Source organism: Gavia stellata, chromosome 6 (assembly GCF_030936135.1).
Source record: "Gavia stellata isolate bGavSte3 chromosome 6, bGavSte3.hap2, whole genome shotgun sequence".
NCBI classification, from domain to species: Eukaryota; Metazoa; Chordata; class Aves; order Gaviiformes; family Gaviidae; genus Gavia; species Gavia stellata.
The window spans coordinates 12,452,361-12,475,204 of record NC_082599.1 but is presented as its reverse complement, the minus strand read 5'-3'; the positions used below and the strand labels follow the sequence as shown (position 1 = coordinate 12,475,204).

At 44.4% G+C, this 22,844-nt stretch overlaps 1 protein-coding gene across 1 annotated transcript in view; it reads left to right on the top strand.

The window, feature by feature from the left end:
- ADARB2 (adenosine deaminase RNA specific B2 (inactive)) overlaps positions 1–22,844 on the top strand; it is a 113,045-nt gene that overhangs the window by 60,711 nt on the left and 29,490 nt on the right. The window contains exons 5-6 of the mRNA XM_059818793.1: positions 9,067–9,235; positions 15,695–15,846. Coding sequence (XP_059674776.1) covers positions 9,067–9,235; positions 15,695–15,846 — 321 coding nt within the window. The remainder of the gene's footprint in view (positions 1–9,066; positions 9,236–15,694; positions 15,847–22,844) is intronic.

Here is a 22,844-nt window from a genome sequence, read left to right as displayed (position 1 = left end):
TGGGGTCAGCTGTCCCGGCTGTGTCCCCTCCCAACTTCTTGCCCACCCCCAGCCTACTCGCTGGTGGGGTGGGGTGAGAAGCAGAAAAGGCCTTGACTCTGTGTAAGCACTGTGCAGCAGTAACTAAAACGTCCCTGTTATCTACACCGTTTCCAGCACAAATCCATGCTAGCTACTATGAAGAAAATTAACTCTACCCCAGCCAAAACCAGCAAAACCTGGCAGGGGAAGTGCAGTTCAGTCCTGTTTTAAAATTAGTAATTATCTGTAAGCCCCTACACAGCTCTGTTCCTGAGGAGAAAAACAGTGTTCAAACACACATTAAAGGAAAGGACCTTGGTGGATTTGGTATGGGGATGAAGCATGCAGGAGCCTGGGCTGACTCTCCCATCTCCACCTCCAGATTTCCAAAGCCCACACTGACAAAGGGAAGGGAAGGCAAATTGCACTGGTGCTTGCAAGCGCAGCACTGTCTCCTTCCACGCTCCTCAGAAGCAAAGCTGATGGGATTTCATCCTTTCCATCCACTAAGGGGAGGAGAGAAATGGGCCATAGAAATTAGAACTGGGAAAGACCACTAAGTCATCCAGTCCATTTCCCTGCAAGCGCAAGATTGTTCCCCATGGTGCATTCCTGAGTGCTTTTTCCGGTCTAGATTTAAATGAATCAATTAGCAACGGGGCTTTCAACACTACCTTGGGAGACCATTCTAGTCTAACAGATCTCATTGTTAATAATTCTCACCAGTTATTCAGCCTGACTTATTTTCTGCGATTTCATCCCAGGTCCTCAGTTATACTGCCCTAGATTCTCCATTTAGTACGCACCTCTCTCCTTGGGGTTTGCACCCTTCAGATACTCGGATACTCAGATACTCCAGATATTTATACCACTTTTGTAGGTGTCGCTTAACAAAGGTTTACATATTTAATTTTTGTAGTCTTTCCTGCTGGGTCACTCCCCTCTGCAGCCCTCAGCAGTTTCCCCTCTGTTTTCTGATTCACCTCCACTTTGGCAACCTCCTCTCCATTCTTTCCTGGACTGGGAAATCATCCCTGTGAATGAGACTTACTGGAAACACCTGCATAGACACATCTTGCAAAATGGATTAGTGCAAGGGTCCTTTTTCATGCATCCGATGATGTGATCGAGCAGTTCAGAACTGGCTTGTGTCGGATTTTTCTTCCAGAGGAACTGAATTTGGAATTTGTTCACAAAGAAACACCCTGTGGTATTGGGGGAAGTTTACTGTGCCTGGCTGTGAAAGGAGAGCCACAACCGCTCTCAGACAATACCCTGCACAGAGGGATCAGAAATCAGGGTAGAGAGGACTGCGCCTCTGCCCCGGCTCATTCACTGACAAAGATGAAGAGCACTGCAGAGAATAGCCTTCCCTAGGCAGTGAAGTCAGAGGCAGGATTACCCAACACATTAATAAAGGAAGAAAATACGAGGCTCTCAGAGGCTCCCTCTACACCCTCTCTTTCCACAGGAATACAATATATTCACTTTCACATAACCCACAGTTTGACGTCAGGAAAAGAAATCCCCGCGCAACTCCAGGATTTCAAAGACTACGTTCCATTTATACCCCCAAATATCTTTAACCTCACTGCTAGCAACTTCTTTATTCCTAATGTTTCCTAGCTACATATTTGTCTTTTGTTCAGACTTCTGCTATTATATTTCATAAGCCCTTAACATGCTTCTTCATTCCCAGTTTTTTTAGTCAGCCATTTCTTCCCATCAGCAGCTCCACCCACCTCAGAGTTACTCCTCGGGACACCCAGTTGTGAGCTACGGGAGGCAGCCGAGGTGCTCACTGAAGTCCCAGGCTCCTGTTTGTCACTAAAATGATCACAATCACCACTACTGGTACAGCAGAAAATGGAGAGAAAAAAATGAGCTGGAGCAGAGTCTTTATGGCTGGCAGATAATTGCATACTGTTAATCATGCCTGCTGTACACAATTCTTCTCTTAAGGCTACACATTAATTTTTTTTTTGGAGTCACGAGTGCGGTTTTGTTCTCCATGCAGAGCTGGGGACAGCAGAGGTCCCTGTGTCAGGAGTGCATATTCTACATTGGAACTGAAGGGCAGGGTACACCATGCCACACACACCAGTCCCTCAATCCTCAGCTCCCTCCTCACACATGCATCTTGATTTCACTCCTCTTAAAACCTCAGAAAAGAGGGAGTTGTAAATGCATCACCAAATTTTGGGGCAAATGGAGGGAGCCCGGACTGATGGACCTGGGTAAACACATCCCTCACTTCTAACCATAGACCTACGCCCATGCAAGCATGAAGAAATAGGGACAATGGTTTCAACTCCTTTTCAGAGAAACGTGTCCTTTTCCTGCTGTTTTGCAGGGAGGAGATGGGGAGAAGAGCTCTTCACCACTTCTGCAGAAGTATTTTGCGTGGGACATTGCCCACACCCAGGGTGGTGAGCACAGCCCGCAGCCTGGCGGGGCAGTCCCCCACAGGGCTTTGCACCAGCTCGGGGACCTGCCTTGGGGCAGTGGGGCGCAAGACTGTGCCCACAGCATGTCTCCACAGGCAGCTTTTCCAGCATCACTGCCCTTACGCGTCTTGACTACCTCTTATTACAAAATTAAAGCCATTCTAAGGATGTGGCAGAGCTGCCAGGGAAGAAGACAACAGAAAATAATGCGGGACTTGTCAGTGCTATGTAGCATCAAGAAATCTTCCTTCCCTAAACAAACCTGAAATAGAAACCTGAACTTATTCAGCTATGAGTAGAGGGTATTAAAAAAAAAAAAATCCTCCTCTGTGATCAGAGCTCTATTAAGCTGCCTTGAAAATTATTCCAAATAGACTTTTCTGCAGATAACAATAGACAATCCTTTTGACTGATTTGTTAAAAAAGGTAAAGAAAGAGCATAAAATTATTGCTTATCAGAGAAAGAAGCAGCACCATTTAAAATAACATGAAATTGTACCCCATGAATTATTCACAAGGGCTGATGTTACACTATCATTATTTCTGGCTTTCCTTTTTACCGCACACGATTTTGTGTTAGTTGTCTACAACCCAATAAAAGAGGTGGGGGGGTTTTAATTAATGAAACCTGATTTTTCTGATATTTTTTTCTAATTTAAAATGAATATATTCCAAGCAGTGAGTTGTCTTCACAGTGTCATGTTGAAAAAGAAGATAGATTTCATTACCACTAGCAGGGTCTAAAACATGCAGCGAAGCAGACACTTGCATACTGACTGGTGTTCCTCTATGTGTTGCGCCAGCTGCTGAGAAGCCAAAGTGTGATCCCGGTTGTATGCTGGCATTAGCAGTTGCAAACTCCATCCTGTTGAATGTGAATTAAGCTCACTGAATTTCACAGAAGTTCTCTGATATACACCCAGCGTGATTCAGATGTCATGTCAGCGAATGCAGTTTTCTGGTTGCACGTAACAGTCAACACGTCTTGTAATTACCTAGTGGTTTTGATTTTCTAACACATAAACATGCAGGGCTACAAATTCTGTATTATGGAAGGTCTTAATGATCATGGCACACTAGAAGTGAGAGTAACTCTATTAAAGTCAGTAGAAACATTGATTAGACTAGCCAAAACTCTCTGGTTTTATTGGTAGAGCTGTGTCTCAAAGCAGATGGCTGTAGACAGTTTGCGTTTATGGCCATGACTGACTTAAAAGAACAGCTCATAACTGTAGTCCATAGGATGTCAGCCAGTTCTCCATAGCCAACTTACTTGCTGACCAAACCTTCATATTTTTTCTTGCTTACTGTCTCTTTTGTCAGCATCTTTCTGAATCATTTCTACTGGAAGCTTTGTGGCTGCAGGACTGATGTTTTGGGAGATCATGTAGGGAAGACAGCACTGTTTGCTTTATGTGTGTAATAGCCCAGCTCAAGGCAACGTGACCATCCATGAATATATTAACATTAATACAGTTATCCTTAATTGTTGTGGGAAAAAAACTGAAAAAAATGCCTCAAAAAGTTTAAAAGTCAGGGAAAAAAATTAGAAGGCACTAGATTTGGTCTGCTTGCCATCTTATGATTTGGGGAGTTCCGATTTGCACATGGTATTTGGTTACTTACAGTAAGAGAAATCTTCCTACAAGCAGCTGTCTACAGTGTAGAATGCTGTACTTCTGCTGGCTGCCCACAGGTCTTCAGAGTTCATGAAGAGAAGCTGGCAATATTGAGGTGTAATTCAGACTATCCAAAAGCAAATACCTAAAATAGCCCAGATGAATCACCTCTCAGGAAAGTTCCTCTCTGTTGACTATAAAGAGAGTCTACAGCAATTAGCTCAGCTACAGGCATCTAAACTCTAGTTATCCAGAAGAGCTGAAATGAATCCCACCACTGGTGTCAGCAAACTGAAAATGGCTTATAATAAAACCCGTTTTCTTTTCAATGGCTCAGCTATGACGTGAAAGTCTGGCCTATCACTGACACACAAAAAATGAACATTAGCGGGGTTGAGGACCCCTCTGCCTGGCTGTGAGAGGAGACCCTGCCTGCCAGACCCCTGGGGGGGCTCAGGCTTTCAGCAGAGCATGAGAAAGACTCATTACATCACCAGATCATTAGACTGAATCTGTGATCAAAGACAGTGAGCGTTTTTGTTCTCTAATGCAACTAATTAATTGGCAGAATTTCTGAAAATAAAACGTGGCGAATTCCCTTCCCGCTCTCCCAGCTGTCCCCATCGCATCAACACAGCGTTAGCCAGGACCCAGCCAGTATGCTGACACAGCTCCCCAATTTCCTTTCCCCTGCTCCATTTCCTTTTCAAATTGAAAACTATTAGGAGTCTTTAGGCAAATAATAGAAACCTAATGCAGGTGCCTGTTATAAATCGTTCGCTAGTTACTTTTAACCTAATGTCTCCTCAAACATTACTTTGCAGAAGGCGCTGAGGGAAAGAAATGCCTCATGAAGTCTGACAATCGGTGGGTCAGGAGTTAAGGTCATAATAATGTAGCCCATTTCTTCTTGTTTGTCAAATGACCTGAACACAGATAGATGCCTGGGTCTTTCATCTGAAATTGGCTCCCCTCATTAAGAACATGGGTCTTGCCAAGAGCAATCCTCATCTAGCATCATACTCTGCTGTACAACCCGAAGCAGGGAAAGTGGCATAGGCTGATGGTGTTATGTTAGTGCTAGTTTAGGATTTTGACACACCCAACGCTGTCGTTTTCCTAGGCACAACTTGATGATGTGCTCAGTCTAGATCTGCCACACGTCTGAGGTTAAATTAATCAATGTTTAGGAGGTAGCTTGACATTTGTAAATAAAAATCACTTGAGAAACTTGAAGAATTCTGCAGGCAAAATAAAACAAGAAACAAACATTAATAACAAGAGTTAGAAATGGCTGGTTTTTATGCAAAATAGACAAATGTACAGAAGCGCCTATTAATTCTGAATCACTGCAGCAAGTATCTAGGCTCAAGAGTTGGAAATGCTGCCTGAAATGCCAATGTGATCAGTCAATGTTAAAATTTGCCTTCATCAACTAGGCATCACGTGTCTTATTCTCAGAGACAAATTCCTCCTACATTCACTAGAATTAATATCAAGCATTTCACAGGGGATAAACCTCCAACTCTATGTATGTACAAAACAAGGCATGCAAGAGGACAATGTGTTAGCATATATGCTCCTGAACACATCGGGCAACTGTCAGGTTGTTGGAAGTATTTCTCATCATACTGGGTGCCCTCACATGCAGCGTTGAATGGTGCTGTGTTGGTCACAGATCGCTTTCCCCGTTTGGCTCCCCAGTGAGGTGTAAATATTTCAGAGCTAATGCATAAGTCATGTACACCTGTGTTTCTGAGTGCCGTAGTAGTGAGACATAACACTTGGGTATTTCTGAGCATGGAGGAACATGGATTATTTTCTCTCATTGCAAATGGAAAATACATGGATACTTTTAATGTTTAACATGCAAGCCGGTTCTGCAAATTCTTGGAAAACATTGCCTCCAGCCCCAGGCAACATCTAAGTGATGTTCTGCAAACACGTACAGCTTGCCAGGACTGGCAGACACCCTAGGCTGTGTCCACATGTGACTACCTACTGGGGCTCCATATCACTGAAAGCCAACATATGGAGTTAATTCACCCAAAAATGAACACCCCGAGCACACTTGCTATTACTGTACGGGTGGACATTATGATGGCAAACATCATCAGAGGCATTTGTATTATTGCTGCATCAATAGGTGTTGGGTACCTTTATGTTTAATTTCTTAGTAAATCCAGACCTCACAGAAAATCCTGGGTGCATTCATCATCTTACACTCATGCTAGAAAAGAGAAAGAGTTAAGCTTATTTATGGATGAAATGTTTGAAATAATAAAAGGCATCACACCACAAACTGAACTGATTGGGAGGGGTGAGTAAGGTACAGCTCCTGGAGAGCAGGATGGCTTCCCCAGAGGGTTTGCTCTGTATTTGCAGATCCTGGTGCTTTGACCGCAAGGTAAAGGGGGAGATGGGGAGGCACATTAGGGGTATGCTAATGTAAGGAGAAGGAAGCCATCTCTGCCCTGAGAAAGAGTATTGATGGAGGTCCTCAGGTGCAGGATGGCAGGCGGAGAGGCTCATGGGTTTCTGAATGAGGGAATTGCTTCTTGCTGGTGTGCTTCTGTTGCGCTGAGGAAAATAAGACTCCGTGTACATTGGTAAATAAGTAAAATAGAACCAAAAAATGGCTTTCCTTCCAATCAAGGAAAATACTATATACTGTTCAGGAAAGTGCGCGCTACTTTTTGAGATGCTGAGTGGGACTCAGACACCCCTGTTGCAGGCAGTGCCTCATGAAATGTTTGGTGTTAGGCCATGTGAAGGGCATGGGTAGCTAGGTAGACGTGTGTCTGATCTAAGAGACCTATTATTTTTCTCATGAAAGCAGTGACTCTAAAGCAAAGTGAAATCAAAGCAATTCTAATGCACAGAGTATAAATACCTTTCTTTGTAGGGAAGGAGCCCTTTGTCCACCTCAACTTTTTATCTGGTAATAAAACTGGAATAAACATAAACACTTTGTAATTGCATTTCTCTACTGCATTCTCCCCTGTGCTCCCATCTTCACCTCTCAGGTTTTCTAGATTGCTGGCTTTTTTTTTTTTTAAATACTCCCAAGCACTCTGTTAGGGCTACATTTCTAGTAACAAATAGAGATTGAACTTCTGGCATAGGCATACAGTGATATGCACTTTGTCGCTAGTACCTAGAACAACTGCTGTCTGAGACTGTCACAACCGGCGGTCAGGTGTGATCACAATTATACCTCTCCTACAAATGTCACAATGCTGCAATGCCACAATACTACTAAACCTTTTGGGCTGCTGATGTAGCTATCATATTGATATAGGCATGAAATAATTTTGGTATCATTTGCTATTGTATACATTAAGCATGGCAACAGAGCTGTAGCATATCATCCACCACCAGTCCCAGTGCTGTGTGGAGATTATGAAGTATTATTGGTCCTATTTACAAACCGGGACATCGCTGGTAGCAGCAGCCCTTTATGTTTAAAATATACTTTCCTTCTTCATTCAGCTGTTTTCTCATATCACACCAATGGATCTTATGAGAGAACATGGCCCCAAGCATGTTGCTTCCAACTCAGAAAATCTCTGCAATTTCTTGTTTTTTCTGCTGCTCAATAGGCTTCATCCTAAGAAAATATAATGTTGCTGACTCTATAAAATAATTCCTACAGCTGTTCTACAGCTAAAGTAACATCATAGAAACAGCATCACGATGCCCGACGGTGAGATTGTTTCCATTCCCCCTATGGGTACTTGCAGCCTCAGGCCTGCCTTATTCACTGACTCGTCACACTTTGAGGGCTTGATTCAGTTGCTTAAACACAGGTATCCGTTCCCACTGAGTCACCTTATGGATGGATGCCCATGTGAGACATAAGGAGGGCGCAGAACCTCCTGGACACTCCCACTTCCCTGGAGCAGCAACCAAATGTTAGGCAGGACACCAAGGGCATCTCAGGTGACATTACATGGGCACAACCATGCCAAACCCAGAAGTCTGACTTGCTATACTGTACAAGTGTTTGCCTACGCACAGTCATGTACAGCTGTCAAACACAGTCCAACACTCTTAGGCTACTTTGTCTCATCTAGAGGAAGCACCTGTCAGCCGGAAAAGTCCTTTTTTTCCCAAGAGTTGCTCCTGTGTTCTTCGGTATTCGGAGAGGTGTATTCTGAAATGTGCTGTTCAATAGGTGATTTCCGTTTGGGCTTAGTTCATTCTTAACTATTCTTTGAAATTGTCCACAGGGCTTAATGAGCAACATTTTAGAGCGAAAGCCTGTTGAAACCCTGTAAGCATTTTGCACTGACTCCAAAGAAATCAGGATTTAATCCTAGAAAGTGTCTATCTGGACCAAGAAAGGCATGTCTTTCAATTGCTATCACAATTATCTGGAGAGGCAATGGAGGAACAAAGCTGGTCTCAGTGATCAATGCTCCGTCCCTGGGACCACAGTGGAAAAGGCACCAATGTAGCTGCTCTTGGAGAAATGAAAAGGAAACTGGACTGAAAGTCAGATCTGTTTGTTCTCTGAGATTTTTAAAAAGCAGCTCCAGAAGTGTTACTTGCATTTTATTTAATACTTATAGTGCAACAGCAATGAAACCTAACATTACAGGGAGTGTGTGTTCCCACCCGAAAATGTCTTCAACAGCTCATAAAAACCTGGCCATTTATCAGCACCGCAGGAGATCTTTATTACCTCCCTACAGCATGTGCTTTCCTATGATGTAGTTATTGATTTAACAAGTAAACTTTGTGACAAGCTTTTATCTTGGAATTAGCAACAAGACTGAAATAGAGCTCTTGCTATTCTAATAACACAGAGATGTGAGATTCCTGCATATTCCAAAGGCCATATCACCACCTTTACAAGCATCCGATTAGGGCTGTCTGGACTGCCACATCAAAGAGTGGGCTGTGAGATCTTTAACAATGATGATATCATACTCACCCCTGGCAATTTCACAACCCTTTTGGTTTTCTTCCTACAGGTTTGGACATCAGACAAGCTCAGGTTATTGTGCTGTCATCGGGTACCAAATGTATAAATGGGGAATACATTAATGACCAAGGGCTTGCGGTCAACGACTGCCATGCAGAAATTGTGGCAAGAAGGGCATTTGTTCACTTCCTCTACTCACAGCTGGAGCTACACTTAAGGTAACTGAATTCTGTTGATGCTTGGGGAATATTATATGGCCTTCGGTCGAACAGATCCATCCTCCAGACATTTGAACTATTTGGTTTTTTATGTTGTTGTTTCTGAGTCTTTGGGTGATGAAGGACCGATACACTGTGCAGAAAAAAATGAGAGCGTTAGATAGTCTAGAGTGTTGGGTCATGAGCTCCTTTACTTCAGCTGATTTTCTTTCAGTAGCTATTAGATATGACTCATAAAGTTGGGTTTTATGAAGCCTGATGATTTTGTACAAATCTTTACGTGCAGGCTTATTAGCATCATTCACTGGCCAGAGACTGGAAGGGGGTCATTTTGCTCACTGCGGACATTTTCCTGTCTTCCTTGCTGCTGCTGAAATATCTCTAGGAAGTGATTTATTGATCATTAATGCCTTCATTGACTCACTGGAGAACCAATGATTGTTAACAGTACAGTAAACTTTGTGCCAAAGTGCAAGATGCTATCACTCACTCCTTCTTTATGATGTTTTAAAATGTTATAGCATGTAGAGTCATTACAGAGGAATTATTGTTCCTGTCTTCAGCCAAATCCACCTTGTTACCATTTAAATGGTTAATGGGTCATACACTGCCTGGAAGCTGGTAACAAGTGGGGTACCGCAGAGCTCTATCCTGGGACCTCGCTAATCATGACTATCAACAATCTGGAAAAGGCTATGATGTAGCGCTTGCTTATAAGCTTTGCAGAGGACCCCAAATTGTGGGGAGGACCAGTTGATATGCTTGAGAGCTAGGCTGCCATCCAGACAGGCTGGAGGACTGGGCCAGCAGGAACTTTGACAGAAAACTCAGCAAGGACAAATGGAAAGTCCCATGCCAAGGATGAAAGAATGACCTGCAACAACACAGGCTGGAGCCTTACTGGCTGGGGAGCAGCTCTGCTGAAAAGGGGCAGGGTTTGTGGGCAAACAGCAAGCTGAACATGAGACAGCAATGTGCCTGGCAGCAAAGAGAGCCAACAGGATCCCTGGCTGTATGAAGAATCAGCCAAAGGATGTCATCATCCCCCACTACTCAGCACTCATTAGACCACACCTACAATACCATGTGCAGTTTTGGGTCCCCCAATACAGGAAGGACATCAACCATCTGAAGCAGGTTCAGCAGAGGCCACCTGGATGCTCAGGTGCTGGAGCACTGGGCCTGGTCAGCCTGGAGATCGGACGGCGGACCCAGCAGAACATATGTCAACAATACGGTGGAGCTGGCATTTTTACCAAGGTGAAGAAGATGACAGACAACTGGCACACACTGAAACAAGAGAAGCTCAGTCTGAATATTAGGACAAAGTGGCCCCATGGGAACAGGCAAGCAGTGGAACAGGTCACCCAGCAGGGCTGTACAGTCTCCCTTCTCTCTTGGAGGTTTTCAAAACCTGAGTGGCTAAAACCCTGAGCAACCTGGCAAACTCCTCTGAGCAGAAGGTTGGGCTAGAGACCTGAGGTCCTTTCCAGCCTGAATTATCCTATGATTCTATGAAAACCGAGCAGAAGTGAAGCTGAGGTTGCATTTATTATACGGAGGGAACCAAGGAATGAAGCAAGGAAAGAAAACAGTCAAAAAACCCAGTATCTATAAATTATTCTTCTGCCCTCCATTCTTGCTTACATTTTCATGTAACTTTATCTGAAAGCCATTAAATTCAGTGCAAAAACTCCCTTTGAATTCAGAAGGTTTTACATCAGGTCACAGACACAAGGATTAACCTGAGCAGGATTGTGTGTTCCTGTGAGCACCTATGATACTGTTGCACTGAGACTATCATAACAGGAATAATGGTTATTTTCACTCCAGGCTGGGGTTGAAGGCAAGAGAGTATATTGAGTAGATGAGCTTGGCTAACAAAGAGGGACAAGAGCCTTGAAGGGTTTAATCAAAAACAATATTCTCTCTATTTCAATCTGAATTGCTTTCAAGTTTACATTAAATTATTGTGTTTTCAGCAGTGTAGCAGCCCTAGTACTTGCTTTGTGCTACAGTCTCTTGGGAAACAAGTGCTACCACTGCATCTTAAACTAGTGTATTGATCCACCTCCCTAACATGTTCAGTCATATTATTATTTTATTTGGATCAATGTTAACAGTCTTTCGTTAAGAGAATCCTCAGTGCAGCACAAGCTCTGTTCGCAATAACTTCAAATCACTCTCTGTTCAGCCAAGAACAGACACCACTGCTTCCCTGACTAGCACACATAATAAAAATCTCAACCGAAATTGTCAAGGCTAAGCACCTTTGAAAGACAGAGCTGGAGATATTGTCACATCAGATTTTGCTTTCTTAAAGTCCGTGGGGAAGCAAAACTGTGTGTTGTAATATATTCTTCAGGTCTAGTATTTATTGCTACACTCAGTTTTACGCCATCATCGGGAACTTTGTCATATGGTGAGAAAAATGCATTTTCTGCATGTTGCAGTCACATTTACCCCTTTTACTCTACAAAAAGAGAGACAGCTCCCACTAGCAGAGAAATCACAAGGTGCCACCGCATAGCTAAAAGGACACATTTTTTAGGACAGACATGTTAACTCAGGTCCACTGGGACTCCCTGCACGCCAGCTCCTCAGACTTGGCTGAAGCACAAACATGGTTTCTACGTTGTTATGCATTTGCATTAGCCTAGTCCAAACTAAAGTTCTCTCCCAGGTCAGGAATCTGTTGTACAAAGTCATGTATGAACTGACACCAAAAAGATGGCTCACTAATCAAAAAAAGAATGAAAGCATAGTTGTTGCCTCAAAGAGCTTAAATTTTCCATCCCTCCCTATGGAACAGGCAAGTTTGTTCTGCGGAGAGTACTGCCTATTTTCCACATATCTTCCTCCCACCAAGTCTACCTGCTCAAATCCATCTCCGCGGCTGGATTTTAATCTTCGGAAACTTCCAGTGCAAGAATTATTTTTCTATATGATGCTGTCCCTCAAAAGGAACCACTTTTCCAGAATTTACAAATACTGCCATTGACCTCAGTGAAAGCAAAACACATACTTGCCTGAGTGCAGCATGAAGGCTTCAAAGAGCAGGGACAAGAAGGCTGGAGAAAGCAGGGGCCACGACAGAGAATTAACAGCCAGGAGAAATGGATGCACTGAGTTGAATATACTTCTTGACACCTTACTTGAAATGTCTAAAACTTAGTCAGTCGAGTGTGAACTAAGTCCCTGAGGGTCCTTTTATCACCAGCGGAGAGAGATGGGCATCTCTGGAGTGGGACTCAGCAGACCTATTCACGTATCTTTTGTGGGTGAGATGAATTGCCAGGTACTGAGACAATTTTTTTCCATTTCTATAAAGAGAGCATAGGGTGACTGCTTCAGGTATTTAAACTGTAGAACAATCCCATCCACAAGCCAAAGTTGCAGCAATACGTAAATTACATTGTTTTCCTTCTCTTCATATTGCTAAATGTTAGAGGTGTGGCTTTCCTGTCTTTTCTTGGGAAAGAGAGTTCCAGAATGGGAATTTTATCCTCTCTAAGAAGCAAGAGTGACAAATACTTCAAAAGGAAACTTTCTTTCAACAATCCATTGTCTAGAGCTTGAGTTAAATAAAAGCTAAAAGCAAAACTAAAGCCTGACAGCTTCTAACCAGTCTGATTAAAAACCTTAGCCCTCCCAGATTTCATTTTTATGACAACCATAATCCTCCAGTTCTCAAGACTTTCACGAAAAATATGAAAAGTAAGATGTAAATTTTCTGGTGTACGAAAGAAGGACAAGAAAGACCTTTTGAGAAGCTTTTTCTAAAAATCACCATCAAAAAGTACACAAATACCATAGTCTGATTCTCTTGCAATGATGGCAGTAAAATTCACACTGATTTCAGTGGGATTATTTATACCAACTGGCCAATAGAAAAGAAAATCCAACTCTTCTTTTTTAAAGAAAAATAAAACTAATAGCCTATTCTTAAAACGAATCAGCACCATAGCAGTCTTGCTGCTGTAGTGGCCCTGCAGGTGCCAGAGGGATGATTTTACCAGAAGCTAAGTTCTTCCAGCAAGTCAGATGCAAACTACTGTTTATTTTATACATATGGAAAAATTCTGCTGTTTTAGCCACTGCCATCATGTGGAAATTAATAATGAATGACATTGTGGGCTCACTGTGGGCTTCTCTTTTCATTGCTTTGTACAGATACGTATGGCTATGCAAAGTAGCACTGCAAAGGACTGCTACTGCAAACTCATTCTCCCCCTCACAGCTCAAATCGACTACCCCAGAGGGAAGGCAGAAGTGTACAGGTGCTGGGGGGGGAAGTGACTTTGCAGAAGTGCATCTCGTGCTCCACTTGGCCCAGTTTTACAAGGTCCCTGGGTCCCCCTGAGATCTGAAATCCTTCAAGCCTCCCATGCACAAGACTCTCTGCAAAGCCACCATAGATGTTATTGCATCCCAAACTCTTTTATAACAATACTCTCAGAGTTTTTTTATTAAACGTATTCAGCCACTGTACAGGGATGAATCTCATGTTTGAGTTCAGGCCCCAGAAAACCATCCCAAAGGCAGGTCAGGACCACATGTGATATGGAGGATCTCAGCCTCTTGGAGGAAGAATCAAGCTGCCTTGCCCTCCAGCCCTGCCATCTATTTTTAGAGCAGCTGTCTATCACCCAACCCATCAGCCACACTGCCCACAGACCCTTCTTGGTACTCGAGGAGAGGGAAGAGAGCAAGGTTAATCAGTGAAAAACAATACCCAGTAAAAACAGAAGGGATGCTGATTACTGTGAACTCCTGAAATCCAGCCCAAAGAATGACTGCTCCAACCCTACATAGCAACTGTTTCTAAGTACTGAAAGCTGCCCCCCACTCTGGTGAGATTTAACATAATAATAGCAGGCGTTAGGACTGCACAGCTTTGTATCCTCTCAGCTGATTTTGCAGTGAATTGTTTAAAACTAACTGCGATTGCTCTGAAGTCCAAGCAGCAGGACTTAACAGGTATTTTATTATTTCAGAGGCTTGTATCAGGGCGATAATATAATTAGGGCAGTTGGGAAATTCCACCACAGCCAGCACAAAATGCAGGAGCTGCATGTGGTAGCCCCGGCTCGACAGCCGGTGTGGCTCCCTCTCCCCGACAGGCCAGCTAATGTGCCTGTAAATTCCTCCTGACAGCAAACGCATCCCAGCATCAAAAATGACAAAACACCCAAACTATGAAAGAGTGACAGCCAAACAGCTTCAATAGCACAGAGGCTGCACCAGGAGAAAACAGGCAGAGGCAGCTTGGATTAAAGCCAAGGACTTGCTCTAAGGCTGGGTAGAAAGCACCCCTGTTTACACTAATAGGAGGCAGAGAAACCAGCAGAAAGCACCTTGGTTAATGGGCTGTCCTATAGTGAATTAAACGGGTAGGATTCTGGCTTATTAAGAGCCTCCTAGGAAAATCATTACCTGCAGGTGCCGTTCTGTTCAGAGATATTCCTGCAAAAAGACCCTTGAGTTTTTGAGGGAAGGACCAGGGCTTCAGAGGGAAAGGAATCTCATCATAATTTCACTAATCACATTTTCACCTTCAAAATTATATTCATGGCCATCACCCAAATGTACATATAAGAGAAATCACCCATGTCTTCCCAAATGTAAATCATCTGAGGAACCGCATGGCAGCATAGCGTTAACGCAAGCTATTGCTGCAAACTGCGGGACTGGGAGGGTTTGGCCTCCTGGGCAGCTGTTGCTAACGGAATATGTGCACTGTGTCCCCATCTAGCTGCTGAACCACTGCGAAGATAAAAGCTTCATCTTAATAAGTATCTTTTTCAACTCAGCTGAGAAAAGCCCGCACTGTTCAGGATAGCTTCTGATTTCCAAAGATGCCAAGTGACCAAGAAGACGTTGCTGGCTTAGATGGAGCACTCATAGGTGGCTCTGGTTAAATGGGGAAGAAAAGCAACACCTGGGGAGCAGGGAGGGTTTGCAAGGGTCATAAAATCTGGGTGCTTCATCAGAGGCCCTTTTCAGTGGAGCATATAAACATGCATCTCAGTTGCAGTGATGTTAATGGGATTTAAACACGTGCCTAAGCACTGTGATGAGCAGAGCTGATTTGTTCACATAAGAGCCTACGAGAACTTTTCCTTTCCTCATGCACCAGAACCTCTTCAAAATCAATGTGTTTATGCATCCGTGCATGCGAGGAAGGAGAGGTACTCTTCAAAAATCTACATGTTTTATCATTAGAATATATTCTAGGTAAGCAAGCCAAAAGCAATGTGACAGTTTTGAGCCTCTTCACACATTTCTTCACTTGGAGAAGCTTATTGTTTTTCTCTTGTTGTCGCTAGGCAAAATATATGACGCCAGGTGCTAATAAAAACAAACAAACAGAGGGAGAAAAACAGGGGGAGAGAGAAAGCAGAAATGTTTCTGATTTGGCGTGTAACAAATGACCTGGAACCTCTTTTGTGATCATAGCAAACGGCGAGAAGACTGGGAGCGATCAATCTTCATACGATTAAAAGAGGGAGGCTACAGGCTGCGGGAGAACATCCTGTTCCATCTGTACGTGAGCACTTCACCCTGTGGAGATGCGCGCCTCAACTCCCCCTACGAAATCACAACTGACTGTAAGAAGAAGAAATCTTCCCTCTCCTTTTTTCCCCTTTGCATGGGTTTTTTCCTTTCTTTTTTTTTTTTTTTTTTTTTTTTGGTCACTCCTTCTTTCTTTGCTTGCAGAAAATGTGTTTCACTCGAGAGCAGAAACACTGCGGGCTGTGTGTCATGTGTGTGTCTGTGTGACTGGTGCTTGGTCCCGCTTACTGGGGGAAGGTGTGCAGGGAAAATCAGAGCTGGACAAGGCAGTGGAAGACTACTCTGTGTGCCTGAGGCTCAGTGGCTCTGCTAGGGAATACATCCCCAACAGCCTAGCAGGAAATGCAACCCTGACAGTAAATAAATGCCTTGGGAAAGGTCCTCACAATCTAAGAGATACTTGGAGCCACGGCTACGGCCTGGATCAGAGGATCAGGTCTCCAGCTGGGGATGCATGGACTTTTCTCAAGATTTAGGCAGTGCGTACAGGTTGAAGGGCTGCATTTACACCAAACATGAGCTGTCCAGACTGCAGTGGCTGGAGTCTGAGGTAGAGCGATGATACAATACGACACGATATGATACAATGTGATATGATACAATACGATACAATACAATACGATACGGAGCGTCTGTAGTATTGGTTGAAGGTCAGACTCTCTCCAAATACCACCTCCCGTGCAGCGAATAATGTCAGAACCCTTCCGGAAAGGATTCTGGCCAGGCCATCCTGCCTATGTCAGATCAGCCACATGGCCACCGCATGACAGATGGAGTAGATGAAGTCCACCACACCAGCCTTGGAGTCCCAGGGCCCATACCTATGGCATTTAAGTAGAAACATGGTTTTCCAGGGATACGTCCTCTAGAGGTGATCCTGCAAGTGAGGTAAACAAATCGGGTCTTGAGCCAGTGTGGACGCTACCGAGAAACCTGAAGAGCTTGGTTTCTTGGTGTTGTCCGTGAAGAGACATCCCGTCTCCACCACGTACCCCAGTACTCTCATCTCGTCACCACCCCAAACATGCATGTCCCTGTCATTGCCCTACCATCACAGAGGCATATCCTTGTTGTGTACCCACTACACCAGCTTTGCCCCTGCCTAGCCACAGGGAATGCCTCCAACAAGGGGCAGGGGACTTGAGAGGTGTGTGACTTTTTATCACACATGTCTGTCACTCCACGATCCAATGCACAACAGACAAGGTGCACTCTTATCTCTGCCCTTGGGTATTGCTTCTCATCCATGCATTTTACAGTGCTCTAATACCTGTAGTGCTGGCTGCTAAATGTACGTAAAATGAGAAATAGCCCTTGCCCCAACTAGCTTGAATGTGAAGCAGGCAAGACAGAAGAATGGATAGAGAAGGAAGCATAGACAGGGGAAGGTAAAATTAATCATCCAAGGTCACACAACGACCTAACTTCCTCACAGGCAAATCCATCAGACGGTAGTTTCAGTCCTGGTTCTTATTTGTACAAGTTATTTATTAATGATTAGGTATTATTCTCCCCAGACTGGAATCTTTTTGTCATGTGTGAAACAGCAGCTTGCTGGGGCGAGAAAGCAGAATGCACCTATTCAGGAAGGAAATACATTTCCTTACCTGACATGATTCCTACATCCTGTCAGCAGGGTTTATAAAATGAAGAAAAGCAAGTAAATGTTTAAAAGGCAAACAGCAAATTGACAAATTCCTGATGAGGTAACAAAATGAGGAGACATAGCTTCATCTTAAAAACAAAAGTAAAAATAAAAAAGGAAGTGCCTATGGATATCAAAAACTAACTGTGATTTTGACTTCCCACTTTATGTGTGTATCAAGAGATATCTAAGAAGGCTTTATACTTGGTTAAAGGCCCTCATGTTTTCCAGAAGGCAGCCTTCCCAGGGCACCCCTTACTTGACATCAGAATTGGAAGCACCAAAGTCTGTAATTATTTTTAAAATGCGGTCCATTCTCGAGAACAACCGAAGACTATCCAGGATGGATTCTGCTCTTTCATGCCTGAGGAAGTGGGTGCTTTGGGCAGCTGACGGCCAGGGCTGCCTATTAATAGGCAGCTGAACCCAGCCCTTGAGGTGAACCTACTTGGCTCATGGCTTGCTTCAAAAAGCACATAAATCTGCCAGCTAATGAGGGAATGCTTCTTTAGATAACAGTACATACAGGAAGCTGTGTTTAAAAACAATTAATCATGCAACAGCTGACGCTCATACAGTAAACTTGTAGGTGATCACAAAAATACTTTTCATGTTGGTTATTACACCAGTTATTGTCCCAATGCAGAAGCTGAGGCAGAAAGGGCTGTGTGGCTTACCCAAGGTTACACAGTGATTCAGCAGCAGGACTTGAAGGGGTACTACATCTGGTTTGTACTTCACTCTTTTAAGCAGATCCCTCTACCTTTGCTCTTAAAATAATTTAGCACTGCATAAAAAAAGCCATGTTGCCAAAAGCTGTCCTTCAGCGAGATAAGCATTTCATTTTAGCTCATGTTATCCCAGAGACATCTGGGAAGATAAGTATTTTATAATGTTTATCATTCAGATCTTCTCTTTTCTTTTTTTTTTTTTACTAAAGAAATAACCTTTCTTTCATCCAGTAATGACAAGAAGCTCCAGATGAATGCTGTTTCATTTCTTAAACAACAAAGAAGCCTCTCCTAGAGCTAACACAAGCCATCAAACGTTACTGATTATTCTCTAAAGATGCATTAACATTTAAAAACAGTGTCTCGCCATGTGGTTTCTGGTTTTGCAAAGGAATACGATAAGCCTTTATCAATATAGGGGGTGAGTAAAATCCGCTTCTCAAATCTCCTTCCAAAAATTTCCTATTATTCACCGTGTCTTCCCAGCACCCTAAGGGAGGCCCCACATTTCCTTCTTATGAGATTTGTTCTGGTAAGGGAGGAGATAAGCTAGCACGCACTTGAAACCCAGTTTACTTGTTACTGGGTAGTGCAGGGTACCAAGTTAGCGGCATGTGTAAAAGTCTGACCTGACCATGGTTCATGTGAACAGCTGCAATGCGGCGGAGAGGTCCAGGAACCCCACACCCGTGCAGGAAAGTAAAAGATTAGGGACAAAAAGATAAAATCTCACTTTGGTTTCCAATGATGCCCTTCTTGGATCAGAGGTGAGCTGACTTGTTTGTTGACATATCCTTAGGCAGCTCTAAAAGAGAGGCAAAATCCAGCTGGACCAGGGCTGCTCTGAGCATGGAGAGGTTTTCTAACTCTTTTTTTGGTGCCTATAGGTCAGGAGGCTGGAAGAGCTTACAGGGGGATTCAAGTGAAGTTGAAGCTTTGGGAGAGGCAGGTACAATCTGAGAGAGTAGGGAAGGAGGCTGAGGGAAGAGGTGCAGGAGCAGGTGACAGCAGGAGAAGAGACCAGCCAGAGTCAATGGTGTTGCAGGAATAGGAGGCTGGGAAATGCCAGAGGGTCTTCAGACAGTTGTGAGAGTTTTTATGGGTTTGTCCTAGCTCATTCTCTCCAGCCAGTGTCCTTCCCAAGACTCTTTTCGTCATTTTCCAAGGTCACTCACAAGGTTGTAGCACAGCTATATGGTGAAGAGGCAGCATGTTCCCAGTGTCCTCACAACTCTAATTGCTCCTTCTCACATGCAGCTTCAGTTCAGTGCTGTAGGTCAGGGAGCCTGGGACAACATCTGCTTTTCTGGTACCTTCTCCCTTTGTGTACATCCAAGCAAGGTATGCCTGGATTCCTGACTTCTCCTGAGGGCTGTATGGCAGCACCAAGTGAACATGGGTTTCCTGAAGGTTTTAAGGGGGCTGATGTTTTCCCATTACAGCACACATGCTCCAGCTCATGAGGTGGAGCCATGGGGGCAGCTAGCCCTGTAGTATTTGTTGCATATTTTACACCTTCTCCTGAATCTAGGGCAAACCACAGAATAATCAAGCCCTTGATATGCTAAAGTGCCTTCCTAGCTAATTTAGGCTTCTTGATCCATTGGCTTTTTTTTTTTTAAGAGTCTCTTGAAAAGCAAAATGAATTGCTTAAAAAATTAAGCTAATAAATCCTCCACTTCTGCACTCCTCCTTCCCTGGGAGGATTTTACATCATTGTCCATCTTTCTTCTAGAGATGCGCTCTCTCTTTTTCACTACATGGATTGCCAAAGAGACAAATAGAATCTGCCCCAGGGCTTGTCTCCGTTCTTCTCCCCTGGGCTGCTTTTCTGTCTCTGCTAACATGCTGTATTGCCTTGTACCATTGACTCCTTGATAGCCCAGCTCCTGTTTTATCCCACGCTCCCTTTAGGTCTGAAACACACCATTGCATCTGCTCCACATGGGGTCTTCCTCCTGCTTGTCTATTAACCTACAGCTGTGCTGAAGCTCTCATGCACACACATTTGACAGAGCTCTCATCTAAACAGGATCCACTTGCAACCACGTGAGCTGGATCATTGCCTTGGTAGGTGATGTGATGGGGAAAAGACGTGCACTGCAGTTTTCAGATGGGGAACTGAAGAGTACCCGGAAAAATAAGTTTATGCTCTCTACTTCAAGCATACTTTCAGTGTGCAAACCTGTGATTTCCCTGCTTGTGACTCTGGCTGCTGGATTTTACATCCCATTCTCAGATAAAATGCTCTCTGTTAACCCCCAAATCTGGGGCTGCCTCGAAGGGTTGCTCTGCTCACACCGGAGACTCAGCACTCTGTGTTCAGACGGGGCTGACCCAGATTGCATCAGTATATGATCCCCAGATCAGAGTCCCTGAAAGTCATATCCTGAGCAGAGTGGCTGGAGAGGGCCAGATTCAAACAGAGGCCATCTAAGGAGCCTGTCCGTCTCCAAGAGATGGACACAGATGATCTCCTGCAACTGTCAGGAGACTCTCAACCCCAGTGCTCTGCATTTGGGGTCCTGCAGGCAGGTATCAGGATGGAAACAAAATGAAGATGCTTATGGCAGCAGCTGGGCTAGAATCACTGCCAAAAGTATTGAGTTTGGTGAATATTATTGGACACGCAAGGGGAAGAAATCTCTGCCCTCCTTCTGCCAATCCCAGGTTTTGTTTAAATGGACAAATTCTGTTCTTGTGAGTAGATGTTAAGGGGAGAAAGCATTTCAAGAACCATCTAAATAACTCATTGATCTGAAAAGAAATTAGATATCTGTAACTACAAGAAAATGCAGGTCCTAACAGATTGATATACTGCCCCTGTTACAAAAATCAAGGGTAACCATGGGTCACCCCCTAGGCTTGGACACTATTATTTGTTTCCATTGCAGAAGTGCTCCCAGCTGTTTTATCGCTCCATTGTGACTGCTGGCCTGCTGCAGCTTGGGAGACCATACTGGAAATTTGTAGCCAGTCAGTGCATGCAGCAGCTTCCTCCTAGGTTGTAAAGTTGATTTTATGCTGATGAATGGCCCATTCTGTGGAACTGGGATGAAGGTGCATTATTTTCCTATTTTTCATATGACTGAGCAGAACAATACCTTGGGGGACCTCAGAACAAAATTGTCATAGAGAACCATGCCCAGAAGTAACACGAAAGAAAAAAATCCACACAGTACTCTAGGCTGTAATGCTGAACACTGCCTCGGGAGAAATAATCCTAGCACTGGATGAATTATTGTGGTGATCCCAGATTGCTTTGTCATGTAAGGATGCTGCAGAAATTGCAGACACAGCATGAGGCTGTTGGATTGCTTCAGGGGCTAGGGAACTGATTGTTAAAGAAGGTGAGGAGAAATTGTCCTTTCACTTCATTAAGACTAGACTGGGATGGATCCAAAAGGTTTGGGTTCAGTGTGTGAGCACAGCACCCTTTGTCAGCCTCCTTTGAGATCAAGTCCTGTTGAAGCAATGGCCCCTTCCTGTTTGTGCCACTGAGACAGCCTCAGTTTACCCAAGCAAATACAGAGGAAATGCAAAGACTTTCTACAGTTGACTAGAAACTGGTGTGTCAAGGAGCTTACGTCCCTGCTTGGGTCTGTTAGCAGTCACTGGTTTCATAAGTAATTACCCCGTTTTCTAACTCAATCCTCCCTGTCTGTTGAAATGCTACTTCAGAGTGCAGCTGCTTTCACTCAGGTTAACTTGGTAGGGAAAGCACAGTCACAGGACTGTCCCCTCTGGTTGGCAATCTCCATCACTTACACACATCACCCATGGCTGGGAGCAGAGGCGAAGTGTGCTCCTGGCTGGCATGGGCAAAGATGACAGCAGAGCCCAGCCCAGGTGTAGTGGTCCTCTGTTCCCTCGAGCACTGCAGGTCTGAGCAGTGGTCTGATTTAGCTCAGGGCTTTCCAGGTGTGGAGGTGGTGCTGTGTGTAGCCAGTTCAAGGATTTCTTCCCAACATCCAACATAAGCCCATGCTGGGACTGCATGGGAGCCCCCTTCTTCTGGGGAAGTTGGGCAAAGGGATTTCAGGAGAAGGAAGTATGGCTGAGAGGGATCGGTGGGACCCTGGGACAGGATGGCCATGGTGAGGATGGGAAAGTTTGGTGGGGGACCATGTCTGTGATGTTCAGCTTTGATGAGGGGAGTGGGTGAGAGACAGCAACCTAAGGCCTGTGAGGGGTGGGGGTACTCTGGAAAGCTTTGGGATGAGTGAAGCTCCTCTCCTTCTTCTAATGCACAGCACCCACACAGGACCTGCAGGCACTGGTTTGACCCATCTCCAGTGCTGCAAGAAGCTTTTCCTCCCCCAGCATCTCCTATTCACTCTCTGCTCCTCCAAGGCTGCAGGGGAGGGAGAGCATGGAGGAGAGAGGAGAGGAAAGACTCAGGTCCAGGGGAACAGAAGGAACAGAGATGGGGACTGGCCCAAGCACTTTGCTGTGAACCCTGCAACCCTTCTGATGCCTCCTGAGGGAAAAGCTGCAGAAGCAGCAGTTGTTGCATCTCCATGTTCAGATAGACCCATTGCCTACTGCTGCAGCAGTGCCAGAGGGTCTGCAAATACATGGTCCAGGTGTTCCGGCTGCTGGAAATCCCATCGCTTTTGGTAATCCAAAGGAGAGGTCCAATGCCCTACACAGCCTG